This window comes from Anolis carolinensis, unplaced genomic scaffold, assembly GCF_035594765.1.
Source record: "Anolis carolinensis isolate JA03-04 unplaced genomic scaffold, rAnoCar3.1.pri scaffold_15, whole genome shotgun sequence".
Lineage (NCBI taxonomy): Eukaryota > Metazoa > Chordata > Lepidosauria > Squamata > Dactyloidae > Anolis > Anolis carolinensis.
The window spans coordinates 7401324-7422708 of record NW_026943826.1 but is presented as its reverse complement, the minus strand read 5'-3'; the positions used below and the strand labels follow the sequence as shown (position 1 = coordinate 7422708).

Here is a 21385-nt window from a genome sequence, read left to right as displayed (position 1 = left end):
GTATGCGGCTTCAAAACCCTTCAGAGGTAAATGGATTAGAAGTATCTGTAAATGAATAAATAATCCTGAAAAACCAGCCTGTAAAGTAATCCAGTATTATGATCCCCTCAGCGGCAAGATGCTTTAAAAACGGAGGGAAGAAGGAAGGGATGAAGACGAGAATTTTTTGCTTCAGATCATTCAGGTAGTTTATCATTGATATAAATTAAGAAACGGGATCCTGCTTGGATCATAGGCAGTTATTGTATGACACAGCAAACAAGATAGATATGCTGGATTTCGTATCACAAAATCACAAGTCGAACACTTCCCAAGTGTCTAGGACTGTGTGATGTATTTTCGGATGATGCGTGCTGATCCCAGTAGGGTGGCCTTTTGCGGCTGGCAGATCGTAATCTTGTCAATGTCTGTTGTTTCCAAATGCTGGCTGAGATCTTTTGGCACGGCATCCAGTGTGCCCATCACCACCGGGACCACCTGCACTGGTTTCTGCCAGAGTCTCTGAAGTTTGATCTTGAGGTCCTGATAGCGGCTGAGTTTTTCCTGTTGTTTTTTGTCAACCTGGGATGGCGACATCAATGATCCAAACTTTTTTCTTTTCCACAACTGTGATGTCTGGTGTGTTGTGTTCCAGAACTTTGTCAGTCTGGATTCAGAAGTCCCACAGTATCTTTGTGTGTTCATTTTCCACGACCTTTGCAGGTTTGTGATCCCACCAATTCTTTCCTGCTGGGAGGTGGTACTTGAGGCATAAGTTCCAATGAATCATTTGGGCCACGTAGTTGTGCCTCTGTTTGTAGTCTGTCTGTGCGATTTTCTTACAGCAGCTGAGGATATGATCGTTTCGTCGGTTTCCTTGCAGAGTCTGCATTTTGGGTCATCAGCTGATTTTTCAATCTTGGCCTTAATTGCATTTGTTCTGATGGCTTGCTCCTGGGCTGCAAGGATCAGGCTTTCTGTCTCTTCTTCTTCTTCTTCTTCTTCTTCTTCTTCTTCTTCTTCTTCTTCTTATTATTATTATTATTATTATTATTATTATTATTATTATTATTATTATTATTATGACACATCAAACAAGATAGATATGCTGGGAGATAAAGCAGAATATAAAGTATATTGCTATTATTATTATTATTTGGCCGGCAGGCCTTGAGTATGACACATGTGCACTCGACCAAGAACCTACTGTTTCGGCAGTCTGTCAGGTTGTCAACGGGTGTTGCGGCGATCGTTTCATTCTCACATTTAATGCAGCTACTGCTGCCATCTTCATTCCACCGCCGGTAGCAGCCTGTGCAATAGAAGCAGAAGATAAAGAAGAATGAATGGAGAAGGGCAAGGAATTGTCCGACAGTATGATTCATGCCAAATCAGTCAAAGACTCTTTTCTTACCAGTTCTGTCACAACCCAAAACTTCAAAGGGATGCCAGAGTGGCAAAATAGTCCTCTCTTCTCACAAAGCCCAGGGCCCAAGAAATGCCAAGAAGGGGTAACAACGGAGAAGGCCCTGTCGTGTTTCTCTCTGGGAGAGAGAGAAAAGCCTTTCCTATAGAGCTCAAAAGCCCAGGTGTTGCACTCTGGCCAGGATTCACCTTTGCATCACACAAGAGTCCAGTATTAATAACTAAACAGTTTATTGAAGAAAGGTCAATACAAAAAAGCAAAAGGGCAAAAAGCAATGTCCCAAAAAGCAATAGGAAAACGGCTATTAAAAGGCAATCATCCATATATCCATTCCAAAAATGACAAGGTACATGGAAAAACAGGAGTCAAAACGTAAGCATAAATCCATAACCAGGAATACAGGAGCTTCTTCCAAAACATGAATCCATGAACATGAGCATAAAACTTCCCCAAAGAACTTAGACAGAAACTTGAACAAGAAACAAAAACAAGATGTACACGGGAATGTAGCTCTGGCCCTTAAGCAAACAACCATTTAATTTAAGGACCACAAAACCATGTAGCCATGTCTTTGACATCTACTCTGTTGTTTCAAGGATTTCTCACTCTGCTTTTTTTGTGTCATGAGCAACTTGAGAAACTGTAAGTCGCTTCTGGTGTGAGAGTATTGACCGTGTGCAAGGATGTTGCCCAGGGGACACCCAGATGTTTTGATGTTTTTAACCATCCTTGTGGGAGGCTTCTCTCATGTCCCCGGAGCTGACAGAGGGAGCTCATCTGCACTCTCCCCGGGTTGGATTCAAATCGGCAACCTTCAGGTCAGCAACCCAACCTTCAAGTCAGTAGTCCTGCCAGCACAAGGGTTTAACCTACCGCGCCATCGGGGGCTACCTCACTGTGCTGTTTCTCACGGAGTCTGTGACCTCCGTCATTGGAGATTGAGCCCCAAACTCCTACTAACCTCAGGTGTGTTCCCAGAGGAAAGATCTCTTCCTTCCAGCTCCTTATCTTCTGTTGCCAAGGAACAACTAGGGGAAAGGTTCTCTCTATCGTCTGATGCAACAGCATCATCCTCTCTGTAAAGCCATTTCTCTCTCGCCAGACACAGACCCATTCTCCCAGGTGCAATCATGATCTAAAATCCTCTAACTGAAAAGCCCATCAGTCCTTGCAACATCTGAAAGAGCAATCCCCTTGTCTCAAATCTCTGGCTGAACCACAACACCAGGTAGGAAAGACGGTCTGCTAGATAGCTCAACGGTATGGGAGCTATAGTCCAACAGTATCTATGGACTCTTTGTATATGTGTGTTGCAGCTCAGGTTACCTTCACCTTGCTAAAGACACCAAGCTGCATACAGATCGTAGTCTTTTGTAGTTTATTAGGAAATAAGGAAAAGAGCCCCGGTGGCGAAGTGTGTTAAAGCACGGATCTGCTGAACTTGCAGACCGAAGGTCGGCGTGAGCGCCCGCTGTTAGCTCCAGCTTCTGCCAACCTAGCAGTTCGAAAACATGCAAATGTGAGTAGATCAATAGGTACCGTTCCGGCAAGAAGGTAACGGCTGTCCATGCAGTCATGCCGGCCACATGACCTTGGAGGTGTCTACGGACAACGCTGGCTCTTCGGCTTAGAAATGGAGATGAGCCCCAACCCCCAGTCAGACATGACTGGATTTAACGTCAGGGGAAACCTTTACGTTTTTAAAAGGTAAAAGTTCAGTTCCAAAAGTTAGTTACAAAAAGAAGGCTGTAAGAACAAATCCATGGAAACATTAGGCATGAAGCAAGGTCCTTAAAACGAAGCTGAAGTCCCAGAAACGAGGATACATCCAAGCAGGAAAGCAGATTTGGTTCTTGATTCAAGTGAGGAATTGCTTTGATGAAGATTTCCCTCTCAGCAGAGTATTTAATAGCATACTGTAAAGAAGTGTGTTTTTATTTTGATTTATAGAAGTCATGTTTAATTTCGTTTTAAAAGTCAGGTTTAACTATGTTTATAAGGGTAAGTATTAGTTGCTATTTCGTGGGGGATGGTAACCAGCTCAGCATTCTGAGGCAGGTTGCCACAGCAATGAGGGCGGAGCCAACCGCCGTTTGGAGGGAATGTTTTAAAAAACAGTTTAGTCTGTGATTTTTAGTCACAGGGGAAAAACACTGGTTCCAGATTAGGGAAACCAGGGAAGCAGACCTCTAATAGTGCCAGACTAAGCAAGTTGGGTGACTTGTTTAGGGTTATTTGTAGAGGCTGAGAAGTAAGGGGAAGTAATGCCAGTAGATCCAAGAGATCAGTTAATAGTTTTGATTGAAGAGGAGAAAATATTTTGGAAGTTGGAATACCTCAACATCTATTTGTAACAGTTATTTAAATGCCTTAAAGAAGCTATTGTAACCACAAGCTCTGTGCATGAAATAAACTTGTTTTGTTATCTTTCAACATCCAAGCCTCTGTCACACATATCCTAAACTTAAGTAACGCTACCATCTAAAGCAGGGGTCCTCAAACTTTTTAAGCCGAGGGCCGGTCCACAATCCTTCAGACTGTTGAGGGGCCGGATTATCATTTGAAAATAAAATACAAACAAATTCCGATGCACACTGGACATGTCTTATTTGTAGTGCAAAAACAACAACAACAACAACAACAACAACAACAATGAAAGAACAATACATTATTTAAAAATAAAAACAATTTTAACCAACATACATTTATCAGGATTTCAATGAGAAGTGTGGTCCTGCTTCTGGCCAATGAGATAGTCAAGTTAATTAGGGTTGTTGTTGTTGTTGTTGTTGTGTGCCTTCAAGTCATTTCAGACTTTGGGTGAGCCTAAGTCTAAAATTTATTTATTTATTATTTATTTATTTACTGCATTTATTTACTACATTTGTATCATACCCTTCTCACCCCAAAAGGGACTCAGAGTGGCTTACACATTATATGTACATACAATATATTATATTATTAGCATAGCACAATATTAGCATTATATATTACTATACTGAACTATACCACTATACTGTAATATTATTAGTAATATTATATGTAATATAGAATACATAATTAATATTATTATATGGTATTAGTGTTATATTGTATTACATTATAATATTATCAATATTATATGTATATACAATATATTATATTATAAAACTGAGGGCGGGGGCCAGGTCAATGACCTCAGAGGGCCGCATCCGGCCCCCGGGCCTTAGTTTGGGGACCCCTGATCTAAAGTGAATAAAAAGATTCCTCCTCTACCCCACATCTTTACACATACCATGAAGGCATTTCTTTGCCCTTTGACCTCCCTCTTATTTGCTATTCTGAGACTTCTGTGCAACCCCCAAAATTCCAAACTAGCCTGATCTAGAGACATGGCCTCATCATCGCTCTCAAGGCCGCAGGGCTTGTTAGTGTTATCAGGCTGGGAGCTATTCTCCCTTTCTGCTTCTTGCACCTGAAAACCATCAGTAACAACATCATTTCTTCCCATGGGAAAGCCTCCCTGCTCCTCATCTCCCACAGCACCTGAATCCCATAATTCCCATCAGAGTCATCTTGGAACTCATCCTGAACCTGAATCCCATCATCTTGAAACGGCATCCCAGAATCCTCATCAGAGTCCCAACCATGTGACTGAAGGGAGTCAACCACATGAAGGAGAAAGAAAAGGGGCAACATCCTCCGGAGCCTTGAGCCAAAGACAGGGATCAATTATTCCATAAAACACATGAGGCACCGAGTGGGAAACAGAATGCCACGGTTCCCGTTGCCTCGCCTGGAAGCGGCGCATTCGATCCCCCCGGTGACAAATTGCATCTGACGTTTAATCTAAACATAAAAACAGCCCTACTGGGAGGGCACCGCTTTTCAACAGTATTTAAATATAATAAAGAGGTAGAACAAAACAAAGCCTTTTATAAAAAAAAACCCTTGGCACCAAAGATTAATTTTTCAATACATTTTAAAGGTTAACATCCAGAGCTCATTGGAAACGCGTCCCCCTCGGCTCCCTTTAGATCGCGTTGAACAAAAAGGCACATTAGTTTTATTAGCGGCAGTAATGTAACAGGGAAAGTGGCGTGGGGGGAAACCCTTGATTAGCCCTTCGGTGTTTTTTTTCAAAAGGCAAGTAATTTGCCAATTTGAATGTTCTAACACAGTCCTCATTGTGTGCTTGGGACAGGCGTGGGCTGTTGTGAGAGGCTCCATTAGCCCATTAAACGACTAGAGGGCCACCTTCCCTATTGTGATCCTATGGCAAAAATAAATCGCTTTTTCGTCCCCGTGTGCTTTCTAGATATATTAAAATTATCACTTTACCCTTCAGAAGGATAGATTTTGAGATGATGATAAATGGCGAGGGACAAAGTTGTTACCAGGTGAGTGTACAGCGGAATCAGCAGCATCCAGTTAACACCATGTGCAAAGAACTCAGACCAGGCAGAGGAATTTAAAAGAACAAAGGAAACTTTACTCTTGCTTGTTGCGTTGGAATATAAACAGTTCTGCAATCGTACAATGTCCATGTAGTCGCATAAGATCAATAACCAATCAATCAGCATTCAATATATACAGCATAGCATATTCAAAACTACTACTTGACCGTAGCTAGAGCCCCGTCTTTTTCTGTGCTCTCTCTCCAAGCTCAAATTCCAACTGACAATCCCAGCCATCTGCCAGCAAACAGATACATTGTTTCAGGCGTGGCTTTGCCTCTGCAAAGCTGAGCTCTTTTGCAGAGTTCCCTTTGCAAACCAACTTTGCAAGGATTTCTTTATACACACACACATATAGCAATTTGGCGCAATAAAAGTGGTGGAATAATCTCTTTCAGAGATGGTCACACAAAGGCAAGAGGGATTCCGGTACAAAAATTCGGCATATTCTATTATCAGCCAAGGCCTTCTCAAGATATCTATTTGTCTGAAGTGAAGCCACAAATTGTATATACACACATACACCAGACATAACCCTGGCTTGTGTTCATAATGCCAGTTTGGTTTGGAAAAATGCAGCAGAACAGAATAACAAGCCTTGAGCCAATAATAATCTTATTATTATTATTATTACATTTATTATTTTACTCTCTATCCTGGCAGTGAAGTTACAACACAACCTCTATACAGAGTAGTCAATGTACTTTATATACTCAAGTATAAGCCTAGTTTTTCAGCCACTTTTTTAAGACTGAAAAAGCCCCCCTCGGCTTATACTCGGGTGAGGGTCCTGGTTGGCTTATATTTGGGTCAGCTTATACTTGAGAATATATGGTACATTTATTATTTTTCTCTATTATTATTGGTATTATTACATTTATTATTTTTCTCTATTATTATTGGTATTATTACATTTATTATTTTTCTCTATTATTATTGGTCTTATTACATTTATTATTTTTCTCTATTATTGTTGCTACTATTACATTTATTTTACTCTATTTTTATTATTATTAATACATTTATTATTTCACTCTGATCTTATTATTATTATTACATTTATTATTTTACTCTATTTATTATTACAGTAGAGTCTCACTTATCCAAGCTAAATGGGCCGGCAGAAACTTGGATAAGTGAATATCTTGGATAATAAGGAGGGATTAAGGAAAAGCCTATTAAACATCAAATTAGGTTATGATTTTACAAATTAAGCACCAAAACATCATGTTAGACAACAAATTTGACAGAAAAAGTAGTTCAATACGCAGTAATGTTATGTTGTAATTACTGTATTTGCAAAATTAGCACCAAAATATCACGTTATATTGAAAACATTGGCTACAGAAATGCGTTGGATAATCCAGAACGTTGGATAAGCGAGTCTTGGATAAGTGAGACTCTCCTGCATTACATTTATTGTTTTACTCTATTTATTATTACATGTATTCTTTTACTGTATTTATTATTATTATTATTATTATTATTATTATTATTACATGTATTATTTTACTCTATTATTATTAAAAGGATACATAAGCACATTTACATTGAAGAAGATAATAATGATTTGATCAGAGTTGGACAGTCTTATCTTAAATTTGAGCTTGATGTAAATATTTAAAAACATTTAGCCTACTGATGCCTCAATTAATGTAATTTTATTGGTATCTGTTTTTATTTCTGAAATTTACCACTCTCGGCTTATACTTGAGTCAATGTTTTCCCAGGTTTTTTTGTGGTAAAATTAGGTGCCTCGGCTTATATTCGAGTTGGCTTATACTGGAGTATATACAGTATTTCTGGTCTCAGGAATCGTATCGTCTTGTGTCCTAACAACAAACCCTGGTTCTATATCTGGACCAAACTACCATTCATCTTGAACCATAGTCATGGCCTACCTGGACTGCATTGGTTGCTGGCAAGACATGTGGTATTGGCCTCCATTGCGTCCATGCAACATTCTAGCTCAGATTCCTACAGAAGCGAGAGGAAGAAAAGAAACGAAGAAGATAATAATCAGAGTTATAAAAATACCCCCCCCCCCCAATTCTGTAAATTCCCTCTTCTGTTCTCATTAGACAACACAAGTTATGGACAAATGCCAGTTTCATGTTAATGTCTAGTTAAGAAAGTACAGAGAGAACCCATACAAGACAATTATTGCGTCAAAAAGAAGCTGGCGCGATATGTACACAGTGTACGTATTTCCCCAAAGGGATTTGTAAATCAGTAGCAGGGAGAGAGTGGAAAAGTAGAAACCATTCTGTAAGATCCGGATCTTTGCATTTACAGCAAAAACTAACACAGTGACGGGGACCAGGATTTGACGGGAATGAAGTGAACCTCTGTATCCACGGATTCAACTATCCACGCTACCAACTATCCAGCTGGGTTCCCCAAATCTTTATGCCAACGATTACACTGTACCACACAAGAGTCCAGGAATATAAACATATTCAATCATGAAAGTATAACTAGTAACACTTGAACAGGAGTACATGAACAGGAACCCAGAAAACTTCCAGGCTATATTCAATCCAAAACCAAAGCTTGACTTGAACCAGGAACAAAGAGAACTCAGGCTTAGCTTCTCACTTACACAGCATTGCCTGGGCTGATCTTAAGGCCAACAAAGTTGTTTAATAGACACCAATGAAATCATTCTGTTTCCCGTGAATTTCTTTCACAACTTTCCCACGTAATGTCTCTGAATGACACAATATATTTTCGGCTCTGATTTGTAAACAAAGACTTTTGTTGATGGGGTTGTTGTATGTTTTCCGGGCTGTATGGCCATGTTCTAGAAGTATTCTCTCCTGACGTTTCGCCCACATCTATGGCAGGCATCCTCAGAGGTTGTGAGGTCCGTAGGTCCATTGACACAGGGACTACGAATACATAACACTCACGGGCGCTTAACTCTGTGGTGCATTCATAACTGCGACATAGGATTCCAGCCAGCCTTCCCATATACTAAAAAAAACTCAAAAATCAGAACAGTAGATGGGAATTAGAACAGTAGATGGGAAGCAGAGTAGCTCCAGGGACGGCTAATGACTCTGAACAAAGGATGCCCCCAGGCAAGAGACAAACCTTTCCAATGCTAATTAGGGTGATTAACTGAAACATTAGCGCTGGCTTCCAACTGACAAAGGACTCTTGTCACACCCTGGACTCTCCACAGATATATATTTACCTTCCTTACCTAGTTTATCCATGCCTCACAACCTCTGAGGATGCCTGCCATAGATGTGGGCAAAACGTCAGGAGAGAATACTTCTAGAACATGGCCATACAGTCCGGAAAACATACAACAACCCTGTGATCCTGGCCATGAAAGTCTTCGACAACACACTTTTGTTGATCTCCGTAGCTGCAGAAACCCATGGAAACCCTCTTTATCACTCAGTTCTTCACTCGAATCCTTATCTGAAGTGGCTACTTCTGACTCCCCTGAATGCCCTTGAGGCCCTGCACTTTCCGAGCTAAGAGAATAATAATAATAATATAATAATAATAATAATAATAATAATAATAATAACTTTATTTTTATACCCCGCCCCATCTCCCCGGAGGGACTCATTTTCCAGACTTGATGGCCCATCACTTTGTGCCACAGGAAAGCTCACAATTCTCTCTAAATCATCAGTTAAACCATCAGCCTCTGGTGACTGATCTACAACAGGTAGGACAAAAATGAAAACAAAGAAAGACAGATGATTGGTCTTGTAGGCTTTGGGGTGCTTTTGTCACTAGTCCAATAGAGCAAGACTTCATAGGTGCAAATTAATTCCCGGTTGTTCTTTTTGCAATATTTTTGATTCTTGCTAAATCAACTGGGAGTTAGAAGAAACTGTTTTGTATGTCTTTTGGGCTGTGTGGCCATGTTCCAGAAGTATTCTCTCCTGACATTTCGCCCACATCTATGGCAGGCATCCTCAGAGGTTGTGAGGCATGGATAAACTAGGTAATATATCTGTGAGAGTACAGGGTGTGACAAGAGTCCTTTGTCAGTTGGAAGCCAGCGCTAATGTTTCAGTTAATCACCCTAATTAGCATTGGAAAGGTTTGTCTCTTGCCTGGGGGGCATCCTTTGTTCAGAGTCATTAGCCGTCCCTGGAGCTACTCTGCTTCCCATCTACTGTTCTGCTTCCCATCTACTGTTCTGATTTTTGAGTTTTTTTTAATACTGGTAGCCAGATTTTGTTCATTTTCATGGTTTCCTCCTTTCTGTTGAAGTTGTCCACATGCTTGTGAATTTCAATGGCTTACATGATAGTTGTTGGAGTGGTCAAGCATTTCTGTGTTCTCAAATAATATCCTGTGTCCAGGTTGGTTCATCAATGCTCTGCTATGGCTGATTTCTCTGGTTGAGTGAGTCTGCAGTGCCTTTCATGTTCTTTGACTCGTGTTTTGGCACTACGTTTGGTGGTCCCTATGTAAACTTGTCCACAGCTGCATGGTATCCGGTAGACTCCTGCAGAAGCAACACTCTGAGGGCAGAGGAGCACCAAGGATGGCTAATGACTCTGAACAAAGGATGCCCCTCAGGTAAGAGACAAACCTTTCCAATGCTAATTAAGGTGATTAACTGAAACATTAGCGCTGGTTTCCAACTGACAAAGGACTCTTGTCACACCCTGGACTCTCACAGATATATATTTACCTTCCTTACCTAGTTTATCCATGCCTCACAACCTCTGAAGATGCCTGCCATAGATGTGGGCGAAACGTCAGGAGAGAATAATCCTGGAACATGGACATATATTCCTCACAACCTCTGAGGATGCCTGCCATAGATGTGGGCGAAACGTCAGGAGAGAATACTTCTGGAACATGGATATATATTCCTCACAACCTCTGAGGATGCCTGCCATAGATGTGGGCGAAACGTCAGGAGAGAATACTTCTGGAACATGGACATATATTCCTCACAACCTCTGAGGATGCCTGCCATAGATGTGGGCGAAACGTCAGGAGAGAATACTTCTGGAACATGGACATATATTCCTCACAACCTCTGAGGATGCCTGCCATAGATGTGGGCGAAACGTCAGGAGAGAATACTTCTGGAACATGGACATATATTCCTCACAACCTCTGAGGATGCCTGCCATAGATGTGGGCGAAACGTCAGGAGAGAATACTTCTGGAACATGGACATATATTCCTCACAACCTCTGAGGATGCCTGCCATAGATGTGGGCGAAACGTCAGGAGAGAATACTTCTGGAACATGGATATATATTCCTCACAACCTCTGAGGATGCCTGCCATAGATGTGGGCGAAACGTCAGGAGAGAATACTTCTGGAACATGGATATATATTCCTCACAACCTCTGAGGATGCCTGCCATAGATGTGGGCGAAACGTCAGGAGAGAATACTTCTGGAACATGGACATATATTCCTCACAACCTCTGAGGATGCCTGCCATAGATGTGGGCGAAACGTCAGGAGAGAATAATCCTGGAACATGGACATATATTCCTCACAACCTCTGAGGATGCCTGCCATAGATGTGGGCGAAACGTCAGGAGAGAATAATCCTGGAACATGGACATATATTCCTCACAACCTCTGAGGATGCCTGCCATAGATGTGGGCGAAACGTCAGGAGAGAATAATCCTGGAACATGGACATATATTCCTCACAACCTCTGAGGATGCCTGCCATAGATGTGGGAGAAACGTCAGGAGAGAATAATTCTGGAACATGGCCACACAGCCCGAAAGACATACAACAACCCTGTGATCCTGGCCATGAAAGCCTTCGACAACACAGAAACTGTTTTACTGATCTACCAAAAAATAAATAAAAAATACCGCGACTTACCTATTCCTTTTCTCATCTACAGAATACAGAGCAGATAGCAAGGGGATTATGACCAGGTGAGTCTTGCTGTGTGTCATGTAACCACTGCAATCTGGCTAACCTTTTTGCCCAAGAAATGGAAGGTTTCGAAAGGCTTCCTTTCAAATCTCTTTGCCCTGACTCGAACTGTACAGGTCCTCAGGATATAAAACCAAACCCAAAACAACACACTGTTCTTTGCCAGAATGTTCATTTGGTGCCTTCTTCAAACAAGACAAAACACACTCTATACCTTCCTTGTCAACACTTTGAAACAAAAGGATGGAGGAGTGAACCCGCACTCATAGCCACACTCTCAAAACGCCCGAGAACTGCTCCTTTATGAGAAACATCACGATGTGCCCAGATCACTGCGACAGCGTCTATTACCATATGCATCCTTGTCACTACCTGACAGGAAGTTGGCGCGAGATCTCTCCATTAAAAAATCCTCTCCTAAGTGTTAAATTCAAGCTGCTGGGTATGAACCACAATGTTTTTAGCAGATTTGCGAGGTTTGGCTCGCAAGTGTGTTTCGAATGGTATAAGCCAACTAGAGTGAAAACTGTGTTATCCGCTCTCGGAGGCCTTCACACCGTTATTGTTTGCCAATAACAATCATGGTGCTACTTTAATTATAGTTTCCTTGGTTAGTTGCATTCATTTATTTATTTTATTTTTTACTAGTTGTGCCTGGCCACGCGTTGCTGTGGCGTTGTCTGGTGGTGTTGGCGAGAAATTGTTGAGGTAGTGGTGGTATTGAATGTCTGTTGTATGGTTGTCTTTATGTTTAGTATGCACACTGAAGTGGATTATATGGCAGTGTGGACTCAAGATAATCCAGTTCAAATCAGATAATATAAGATTCTAAATGGGTTATATAGCTGTGTGGAAGGGCCTTGAGTCTACACTGCCATATAATCCAGTGCAAATCTGATAATCTGTGGAAGAGGCCTAACTGAGGCCTAACTGTGCCTGTCCCCTGGGCTGAGTGGGTTGCTAGGAGACCAAGTGGGTGGAGCTTAGCCTTCAAACTGGCAGCAATTGGATAAAAACTATTATTCCTCTCCCTGTAATTAGGACTTTATTTTTCTTTTCTTTTTGTTGTATCAACCTAGAGCCATGAATGATGGGTTGTGTTGTCAAATTTCGAGGTTGGGGGGCCTGTAGTTTTGTTGTTTTGTCCGCTACCCTGATGCCATCACTCTTTTATATATATAGATTTTTTGGTGGGTAAACAGTTTATTATTGATATGTTACATAACAAAACAGCAAATTATAGCACATTGTCAGATAACAATCCTTTTGAAATGTACATGCATATTTACATTAGTCAATCAATCGGTTAATTCTAACATTGAGTACATATTATTATCAGAAACTCAAAACATATAGAATTGCTGTTTCTACATGTTATCCACTACAGTAGAGTCTCACCTATCCAAGCCTTGCTTATCCAAGCCTCTGGGTTATCCAAGCCATTTTTGTAGTCAATGTTTTCAATATATCATGATATTTTGGTGCTAAATTCGTAAATACAGTAATTACAACATAACATTACTGCGTATTGAACTACTTTTTCTGTCAAATTTGTTGTATAACATGATGTTTTGGTGCTTAATTTGTAAAATCATAACCTAATTTGATGTTTAATAGACTTTTCCTTAATCACTCCTTATTATCCAAGATATTCTCTTATCCAAGCAGAATTCTGCCAGCCCGTTTAGCTTGGATAAGTGACACTCTACTGTATTTTCAATCTAGGTTTCTACTCATATTTTTTTTTAAAAAAGGTTAGTTGCATTCAGACGTTCAACATGGCTTTCCCTTTTTGCTGAGAGAATGTGACTTGCTGATTCTCACAGTTCGGTATTTGGGCGAAATGTATTTATTTACTTTGGCGTTGCTCGGGTTATTTGAAAAAGTCAATTTTTAAATTTTACAAAATGCATAAGGTTGTGGGTGAACTACAACTCACATCATGCCAGGTTAACATAACAAACTTAAAGTGTGTTATGTTGGGCAAGTTTGCTCCAGATGCATCATCGGTGGGGTTCAGTGTGCTCTCTGGCTGCAGGGTAAACTACAACTCCCACTAGGGTGAGTCAGTCCCCTCAAACCCCTCCAGTAGGTTGAGTTAGTTATGGGGGTTCTGTGTGCCAAGTTTGGTCCAGGTCCATCATCGGTAGAAGTCACCGTTTCTCTATTTGTGGTTGAACTACAACTCCCAGAAAAGAAGGTCAGTTCTCCCCAAATCCCTCCAGTCATCACATCAAGTATGGGTATCAGGTTTAGACCAGATCTTTCAGTGTTTGGGTTAACAGTGCTCTCTGGATATTGGTGAACTACAACTCCCCCAAATCAAGGTGAATTTTCCCCAAAGACTCCCAGGTTTTTTTTGTTGGTCATGAGAGTTCTGTGTGCCAAGTTAGTTCCAAGTCCATCATTGGTTGAGTTCAGCATGTTCTTATATTGCCAGTGAACTATACATCCCAGTACCTACAACTCCTATAAATCATGGTGAATTCTCTCCAAACCTCTCTAGTATGTTCAGTTGCTGATTAATTCCTCTATTTGCTGCGTACCATAGAAAAGAATAGGAAAGGGTTATGGGAGAGGCAATTGGCGGAGTCATGCAAATTACACACCAATTGAGAGAGTAAGAAACACTGGATTAGAGGAAATACGTTTAATTTAGGATGAAATTGTCCCATATGAAAGCCTGTCAGTGTTTTTGGTGTTAGAGTATGAAATGTTAAATTCAATTGTTGCTGTTGGATTGTGTCTATGTGTTCCGCCAAGCTTTCCAGCAGCACAGGAGTTAATTACATGCCAGCCGTGATTGATGGCCTGCAGGGCCAATGGGTCAAGACTTCCCTTTCAACTGCGTGGACAGAACATTCGTCATGGACTGTGAAATGTTGGGAGGTGCCTTGGTAGCACTGATAGCAGACTCGGCGAACTGAGAGGACATGCCATGCTTTGCCCTTGCTGAGGAAACATGTGTCCTGACAGTGATGGTGTTTAGAGTTGTATACAGTCTGTAAATAAAAGTATAGTACCACTGGGATCACCAGATAATTTATGACTAAGGTGTTGTTTTGTCAGTGCCACTTTTGCCGGATGCCTAAGTGGTCTGACCGGTGAGAAGAAGGTGAAAGACCTGACTCATAAATAAGTCAGGGTGATGATTAACCCCTGACAAAGCCTTCACTTGGGTGGTGGACAGTATGGTGTTTGTGGAGGACATAGGCAGGGCTCTTGAACATGTTCACAGCACTCACTATAACCTACAACGTCATTGGAGGGGAGGTCCATTGGTATCTCCTAAGTAGTGGGGACTATAGCTATTAGGCATGTCCGATCGATGAAAAAAAGTTTCAATTCTCGTTTCTAAAGTAGGGGGCGCTGGCGCTTCGATATAGAAAGTATTTCCGATTTTTTCACCCAAAAATTTTAGATATTTCCGAAAATTCATAATGATTCTAAATGTTTCTAAAATGGCGGACACACATGCGCAATTGCCTTGTATGGCAATCTTCCATGTGGACGCAGAGGACGTTAGCCCCCACCTTTGCATCCATCATGGAAGCTTCTGATTGGCCGGGGAGCAGCAGCCATGTTAGGCTGCGCTAAGCTCCCATTCAAGGTAGGTTGCAGAAACAATTTTTAAAAAAATATTTTTAAAAATATATATTTTTAAAAAATTGGGGAAGGAGGAAATTAATGAAACATTAAGAGACAATTAGAGAATGGGCCAACAATGGTTCGAATTACATTGCTGGTTGCGTTGTGAGACAATGTCTCGGAATGCGTATCAAAAAGTGAGAGCAATCCGAAATAATTCCGATATACGATTCAAAACGATTTTTTGGACATGTCTAATAGCTATTGGTGGAGGCAGGGGATTGTCTGTGTAAGTGGGCACCCCAACCACATACACACATGCATATTTTCACTTTTTATGTGTATAGATTTATGGAAGCTTCACTTGAATGAGTTATTTCCTTTCTCATGTGCATACTGTTAGTCCTGAATACAAATTGTGATGAAATGTGCTTTTTTATGGGACAGGACCCCATTCTTTCCATATTAGTTCTACCTCTGCTCTCCAATTCTGTGTTAAATGTACAGGAGCACATTGACTTTGTAGGTGGCATGCCTGTGTGTGTTTTTGTAATAGACAACGGGAAACGGAGTCTGGCGCTGCTAGGGATAGAAAGCTCTTGAAGGGGAGTGAATTCACTTCAGTGAAAGATGAAGGAAGTGTCTTCTAAAATTAGATCTCGGGTTTCTGGCTCGGGGAATTCTTGTCATCGTACAAATACGAGCAACCGTCCCTGATCGTCTGAGGCTCTAAATCAAGATAAATATGATGAGTCACCCACAAACAACCAGGTAAAGGAGATTAAAAGCACACATGGGGGGAAAAGTATATCACTCAGCCTTGATCGGCTTTGTAAATCAAACTTGTAACGATCGGGACAGGCTTCATCCATCTGATGGAAAGAGAGACTCAGCCGAAAAAGCACAGAATAGATTGCTTTATGTGGACCGTCCTCCGGTGGGTGAGGTGGACTTCCTACTTTTACTGTTCTATGTATAACTTAAACACTTCTGGACTGAGGAAATCTGGAGCCCCATCTCTACATAAACGATGTAAACTCAAAAATTTATAAACGAGGGTTGAATGAAAAGTAATGCCTCCACCTTCGTTACTTGGATTTGGATGGGAATATTTTAATAAATCAAATGCAGAAATAATCCTTAGAATGTGCTCTTCAACTACCACTATTCACTTTTCCACATCATCACCAGACCATTGGATACATTTCTGCCAACGATGAACAAGTTTTCTGAAGCCGTCACGGAAGACGTCGACACTCTGTTTCCACAACTGGCATCTCACCGTACCCATTGTGCACAGATCTTCAAAGCAATAATGTGACTCACATGTTCTTGTGAAATGTCGATTATCCTTGAAATTTCTCTCTGAGTGATACAACGATCGTCCTGAATCAATCCTTCAACCTTTTGCTTGTGAAACTTGATGGTTGCAGTCACAGGACGTCCAACTCTTTGTTTGTCACGCAAGTCAAATGTTCCCACCTCAACATCTTTAAACTTACTCACTCAACAACACACAGGACTCACATCAACACAATCACCATAAACAGCTTGCATTTTACGATGACTGTTTGGGGGTGACACCTTCTGCTGTCAAGAATTCAATGACTGCACGTTGCTTAAGTCACATTAACCGACCGTCTGCACAGGGTTCCATACTTTGCACTTTAACAACACAACCGTCCAATGCTAAGGCTTCCCTGTCTACGCAGGGTTCCATACTTCGCGCTTTAACAACACAACCGTTCAATGCTAAGGCTTCCCCGTCTGCGCAGGGTTTCATACTTCGCACTTTAACAACACAACCGTCCAATGCTAAGGTTTCCCCGTCTACGCAGGGTTCCATACTTCACGCTTTAACAACACAACCGTTCAATGCTAAGGCTTCCCCGTCTGTGCAGGGTTCCATACTTCGCGCTTTAACAACACAACCGTCCAATGCTAAGGCTTCCCTGTCTACGCAGGGTTCCATACTTCGCGCTTTAACAACACAACCGTTCAATGCTAAGGCTTCCCCGTCTGCGCAGGGTTTCATACTTCGCACTTTAACAACACAACCGTTCAATGCTAAGGCTTCCCCGTCTGCGCAGGGTTTCATACTTCGCACTTTAACAACACAACCGTTCAATGCTAAGGCTTCCCTGTCTGTGCAGGGTTCCATACTTCGAACTTTAACAACACAACCATTCAATGCTAAGGCTTCCCCGTCTGCGCAGGGTTCCATACTTCACATTTTCACAACACAACCGTTCAATGCTAAGGCTTCCCTGTCTGCGCAGGGTTCCATACTTCGTACTTTAACAACACAACCGTTCAATGCTAAGGCTTCCTGCCAATTGGAACTGTAGAGGAGAGTCTACTGAACAAGCCAGGACCTGCCGCAGACCAGGACTGCCATCTGTTGAGTTACGAAGATGGAGGCATTACTTTTCATTCAACCCTCGTATATCTGTAGGAATTAATTTTGATCACTCCTGGACGTGGATGAATAGAAGAACCATTCCATAAATGAAGCTGGAACTACCAGACCCTGGAAATCTTGCTTAGCCCACAACTGACTTCTTCAAACCACAAGATGATGACAACAGATTTTCAACCATACCTAAATGTCTCTCAATTGGGACATCTAAAATACAGGCTTCCCCACATGTCCGTTATGAATACAACTATGAACACCTTCTCATTAGATGGATGCCTCCTTCACGCCTACGCAGGATAAATACCCTTCCGGAATGGTATCTCATAAAATGGGAATAAAATGGGAACCTTGGATGAGCTACCAGGAGCAATGAGGCGTACTATTGCGACTCCGGGAATGTAATGAGCGAGGACAAATGAATCCGCTAATGCGCTCTTCAGAATTTCCCTGACAAAGGATAATTAGATGAGTGCAAAACAAGCTGGAACTACATCGGAACAACAGATAACTCTTGGTCTGGATTATCTTACTTTGCTCTTGCTCGATTTATTTGTTGGTTTTATATCTCACCTTTCTCTACATAAAAAAATGAGAATATACTCCAACCCTATTTGCAGAGTATCCCCAATTATTCAGTTTTCTGCAACCATAGGAAGAGATGCACTTCTGCTTCCAGTGACAGTGAATCTTTTTCTATTTGAACGAGATTGCAGAAGAAAATGAAGGCATTTGGGCCCCATATGGTTCCAGAGGTGACAAGATCCAGAAGAGCATAAATCCATAAGCAAAAAGGTATAACTAGCAAAACTTGAACAGAAGTACATGAACAGGAACATGGAAAACTTCTAGGATTAAAATCCAAAAGCAAGGCTTGACTTGATCCAAGAACAAGAGAATTCAGGCTTAGCTTCTCACCCTAAACACAGTGTTGCCTGAACTGACTTTAAGGTAAACATCTTGCTGTTTAATAACCACACGAAAGCATCACATCTTCCGTGAACTTTTCCCCCAACTTTCCCACGTAATCTATTTTCAGCTCTGATTTGTAAACAAAAACTTTTGTTGATCTCCTTAGCTACAGGTGGTTTCTCCTGGGAACCCTCCTTATCACTCAGCTCTTCACTCGATTCCTTATCTGCTGCTACTTCTGGCTCCTTGAACTTGCATGGAGGCCTTGCACTTTCCGAGCCAGTTTCTCATCATTTCCCAGACCTGAATTTTCCAGATTTGTGCCACAGGAAAACCCATAATCCTCTCTAAATCAGCAGTGAAACCATCAGCCTCTGGCTGATCTGTAACACAGACACAGAAAAGTGGAACTGTATCTGGATAGCCGTTTACGAGCAGATGAAGTAAATGGATAAAAAGGAAGGGTTGAGTTTATAAAATGGTGTGAAGTCAGTGATGTGCTAAAACGTGTCCTTAATTCACCATTAAAATAGTGATGCATAATACATACCAAGCTGCCAATGGATTTGCCGGTTGCTTCCGCTCCGAGTAAAGTTAGGAAGAAGACACATGGCATAACCATGCCTCAGAAGGAACAACGTCTAAAAAAGAGAAATAATTCAACTGCAGATGGTGCCCATCGAGTTCCACATGTTCGCTGTCAAAACATGCCAGGTTAATAACACCGAGTCCTCGTGGGCAGCGGGAAGGGAGGCTAATTAATAGGGCGCTAATTTGGAGCCATTCAAGACAGTCACTGTTGCTGCCGCAGGAAGGCACATTTGTGCTCCTGTGTGCGGTTGCTTAGGAACAAGGAGCCTTATCAGTTGGCACAAGGCACAGAATCAAAGAGACGGGAATCAATGAGATTGTGAACAGCAACTGCCTGGCACCGTCCCTGATAAAGCCTCCCTGGGAACAGAAAGGAACTGGGTGCAGTGCTCCGCGATACGGGATCAATATCTGATGGGAACAGCGAGAGCACAATGCACGAGTTTTCAGAAAACACATATATACAGACATTCGCCAATGTCTACGATTATAATCCAAAACCAAGGCTTGACTTGAACCAGGAACAAGAGAACTCAGGCTTAGCTTCTCGCTCTAAACACAGCGTTGCCTGAACTGTCTTTAAGGCAGTGATTCCCAAAGTGGGAGCTATCGCCCCCTGGTGGGCAGTGCAGCGATATAGGGGGGCGGTGATGGCCACAGGTACATTTGGGGGTGGGGCCTCTTCCCAAGTGCCGGAGACAGGACTGAGCACCTGAGGCGCCTGTTAGGACACAGGGCGGAGCTAGAGAAGTGGGCGTGGCTTCTTCCCAAGAGCCCGAGACAGGGCTGAGAATCTATACCTCTCCTGAGGCGCTTGTTGGGACACAGAAGGCGGAGCTAGGGAAGGGGGCGGGGCCTCCTTCCAAGAGCCCAAGACAGGGCTGAGCCTCTATATTTCTCCTGAGAGGCCTTTTAGGACTGAAGGGTGGGGCTAGGGGTGGGGCCTCTTCCCAAGAGTGTGAGACAGGGCTGAGCCTCTATACCTCTCCTGAGAGGCCTTTTAGGACTAAAGGGCGGGGCTAGGGGTGGGGGCGGGGCCTCTTCCCAAGAGCGCAAGACAGGGCTGAGCCTCTATATCTCTCCTGAGAGGCCGTTTAGGACTAAAGGATGGGGCTAGGGGTGGGGGCGGGGCCTCTTCCCAAGAGTGTGAGACAGGGCTGAGCCTCTGTATACCTCCCCTGAGGCACTTGTTAGAACATGGGAGCAGGATATAGAGGTTCAGCCCCGTCGGGCTCTTGGGAAGAGGCCCCGCCCCCTGTGCCCTGGCAGGCGCTGCAGGACAGGGATAGAAGCTCAGCCCTACCTCAGAGCTCGTAACTCCGCCCATTTGAGGCCCTGCACACCTCCCCTCCCAGCCCTGCATGTTGGATTAGGTGAGAGGCTCAGCCCCGCCCTCTTGAGCAGGAGCCACGCCCACCCCTCTAAGCCACACCCCCTTTCCAGGGGGGAACTGAGTAATATTTTTTCTGGAAAGGAAAGGCCAAATAAGTTTGGGAACCACTGCTTTAAGGTAAACACCTTGTTTAATAGCCATCCATGAAAGCATTATGTCTCCTGTGAACTTTCCTCCCAATTCCAATCTAATGGCTTCTTAACGCAGTGTTGTTTGCCTTCATTTCTAACTTATAGCAACAGTGAAGTGACCCTATCACAGAGCTTCCTCAAGTGCTTTCATTACCATCCTTACTGGCCCAAGTTGCCCATATTTCCTTTGACAAAACTAGTTAATATCCACCTATGCCCTTCTACCAACCAACATTAATGTATGTCGTGCCATCACCATGCTATAACTTTCAACTTACAAATACATTTCATGCATGCTCCAATGTGCATACATGCCGACCCTAACCTCTCATGGTTACAGGTAGATGAAAGAAACCAAAGCTGATGGAAATGAAAGCCTTCTACAAAGTCAACATGAATTCATACACATCATTGGATATAGTAAGCCATAATTACTATTTCTGGATTGCTTTGAACGTTGCCTTTTATCTTCTAAAGGAGAGGCAATCAAAACAATGAGGGAATGGGACATAAATGTCATATCTGTGACATTTAATGATCCTAACAACGGCACAGAGGTTTGATTAAAAGCCGGCAGGATGGAGAGATTAAGGCTCGGATCAGGTTGCAGCCATGAA

At 42.3% G+C, this 21385-nt stretch overlaps 1 protein-coding gene across 5 annotated transcripts in view; it reads right to left on the bottom strand.

Annotated features, from left to right (window-relative positions):
• Positions 1-21385, bottom strand: part of cunh1orf159 (chromosome unknown C1orf159 homolog) — a 48545-nt gene that overhangs the window by 8873 nt on the left and 18287 nt on the right. For 2 of the 5 annotated variants that reach the window (XM_062965531.1, XM_003228445.3), the window contains exons 2-4: positions 19204-19294; positions 7743-7818; positions 1187-1291 (exon numbers count right to left, since the gene is read on the bottom strand). In XM_062965531.1, coding sequence (XP_062821601.1) covers positions 1187-1291; positions 7743-7818; positions 19204-19275 — 253 coding nt within the window. In that variant the 5' untranslated portion in view covers positions 19276-19294. The remainder of the gene's footprint in view (positions 1-1186; positions 1292-7742; positions 7819-19203; positions 19295-21385) is intronic. The other 3 variants (XM_062965532.1, XM_016997980.2, XM_016997979.2) reach the window with 2 other exon arrangements.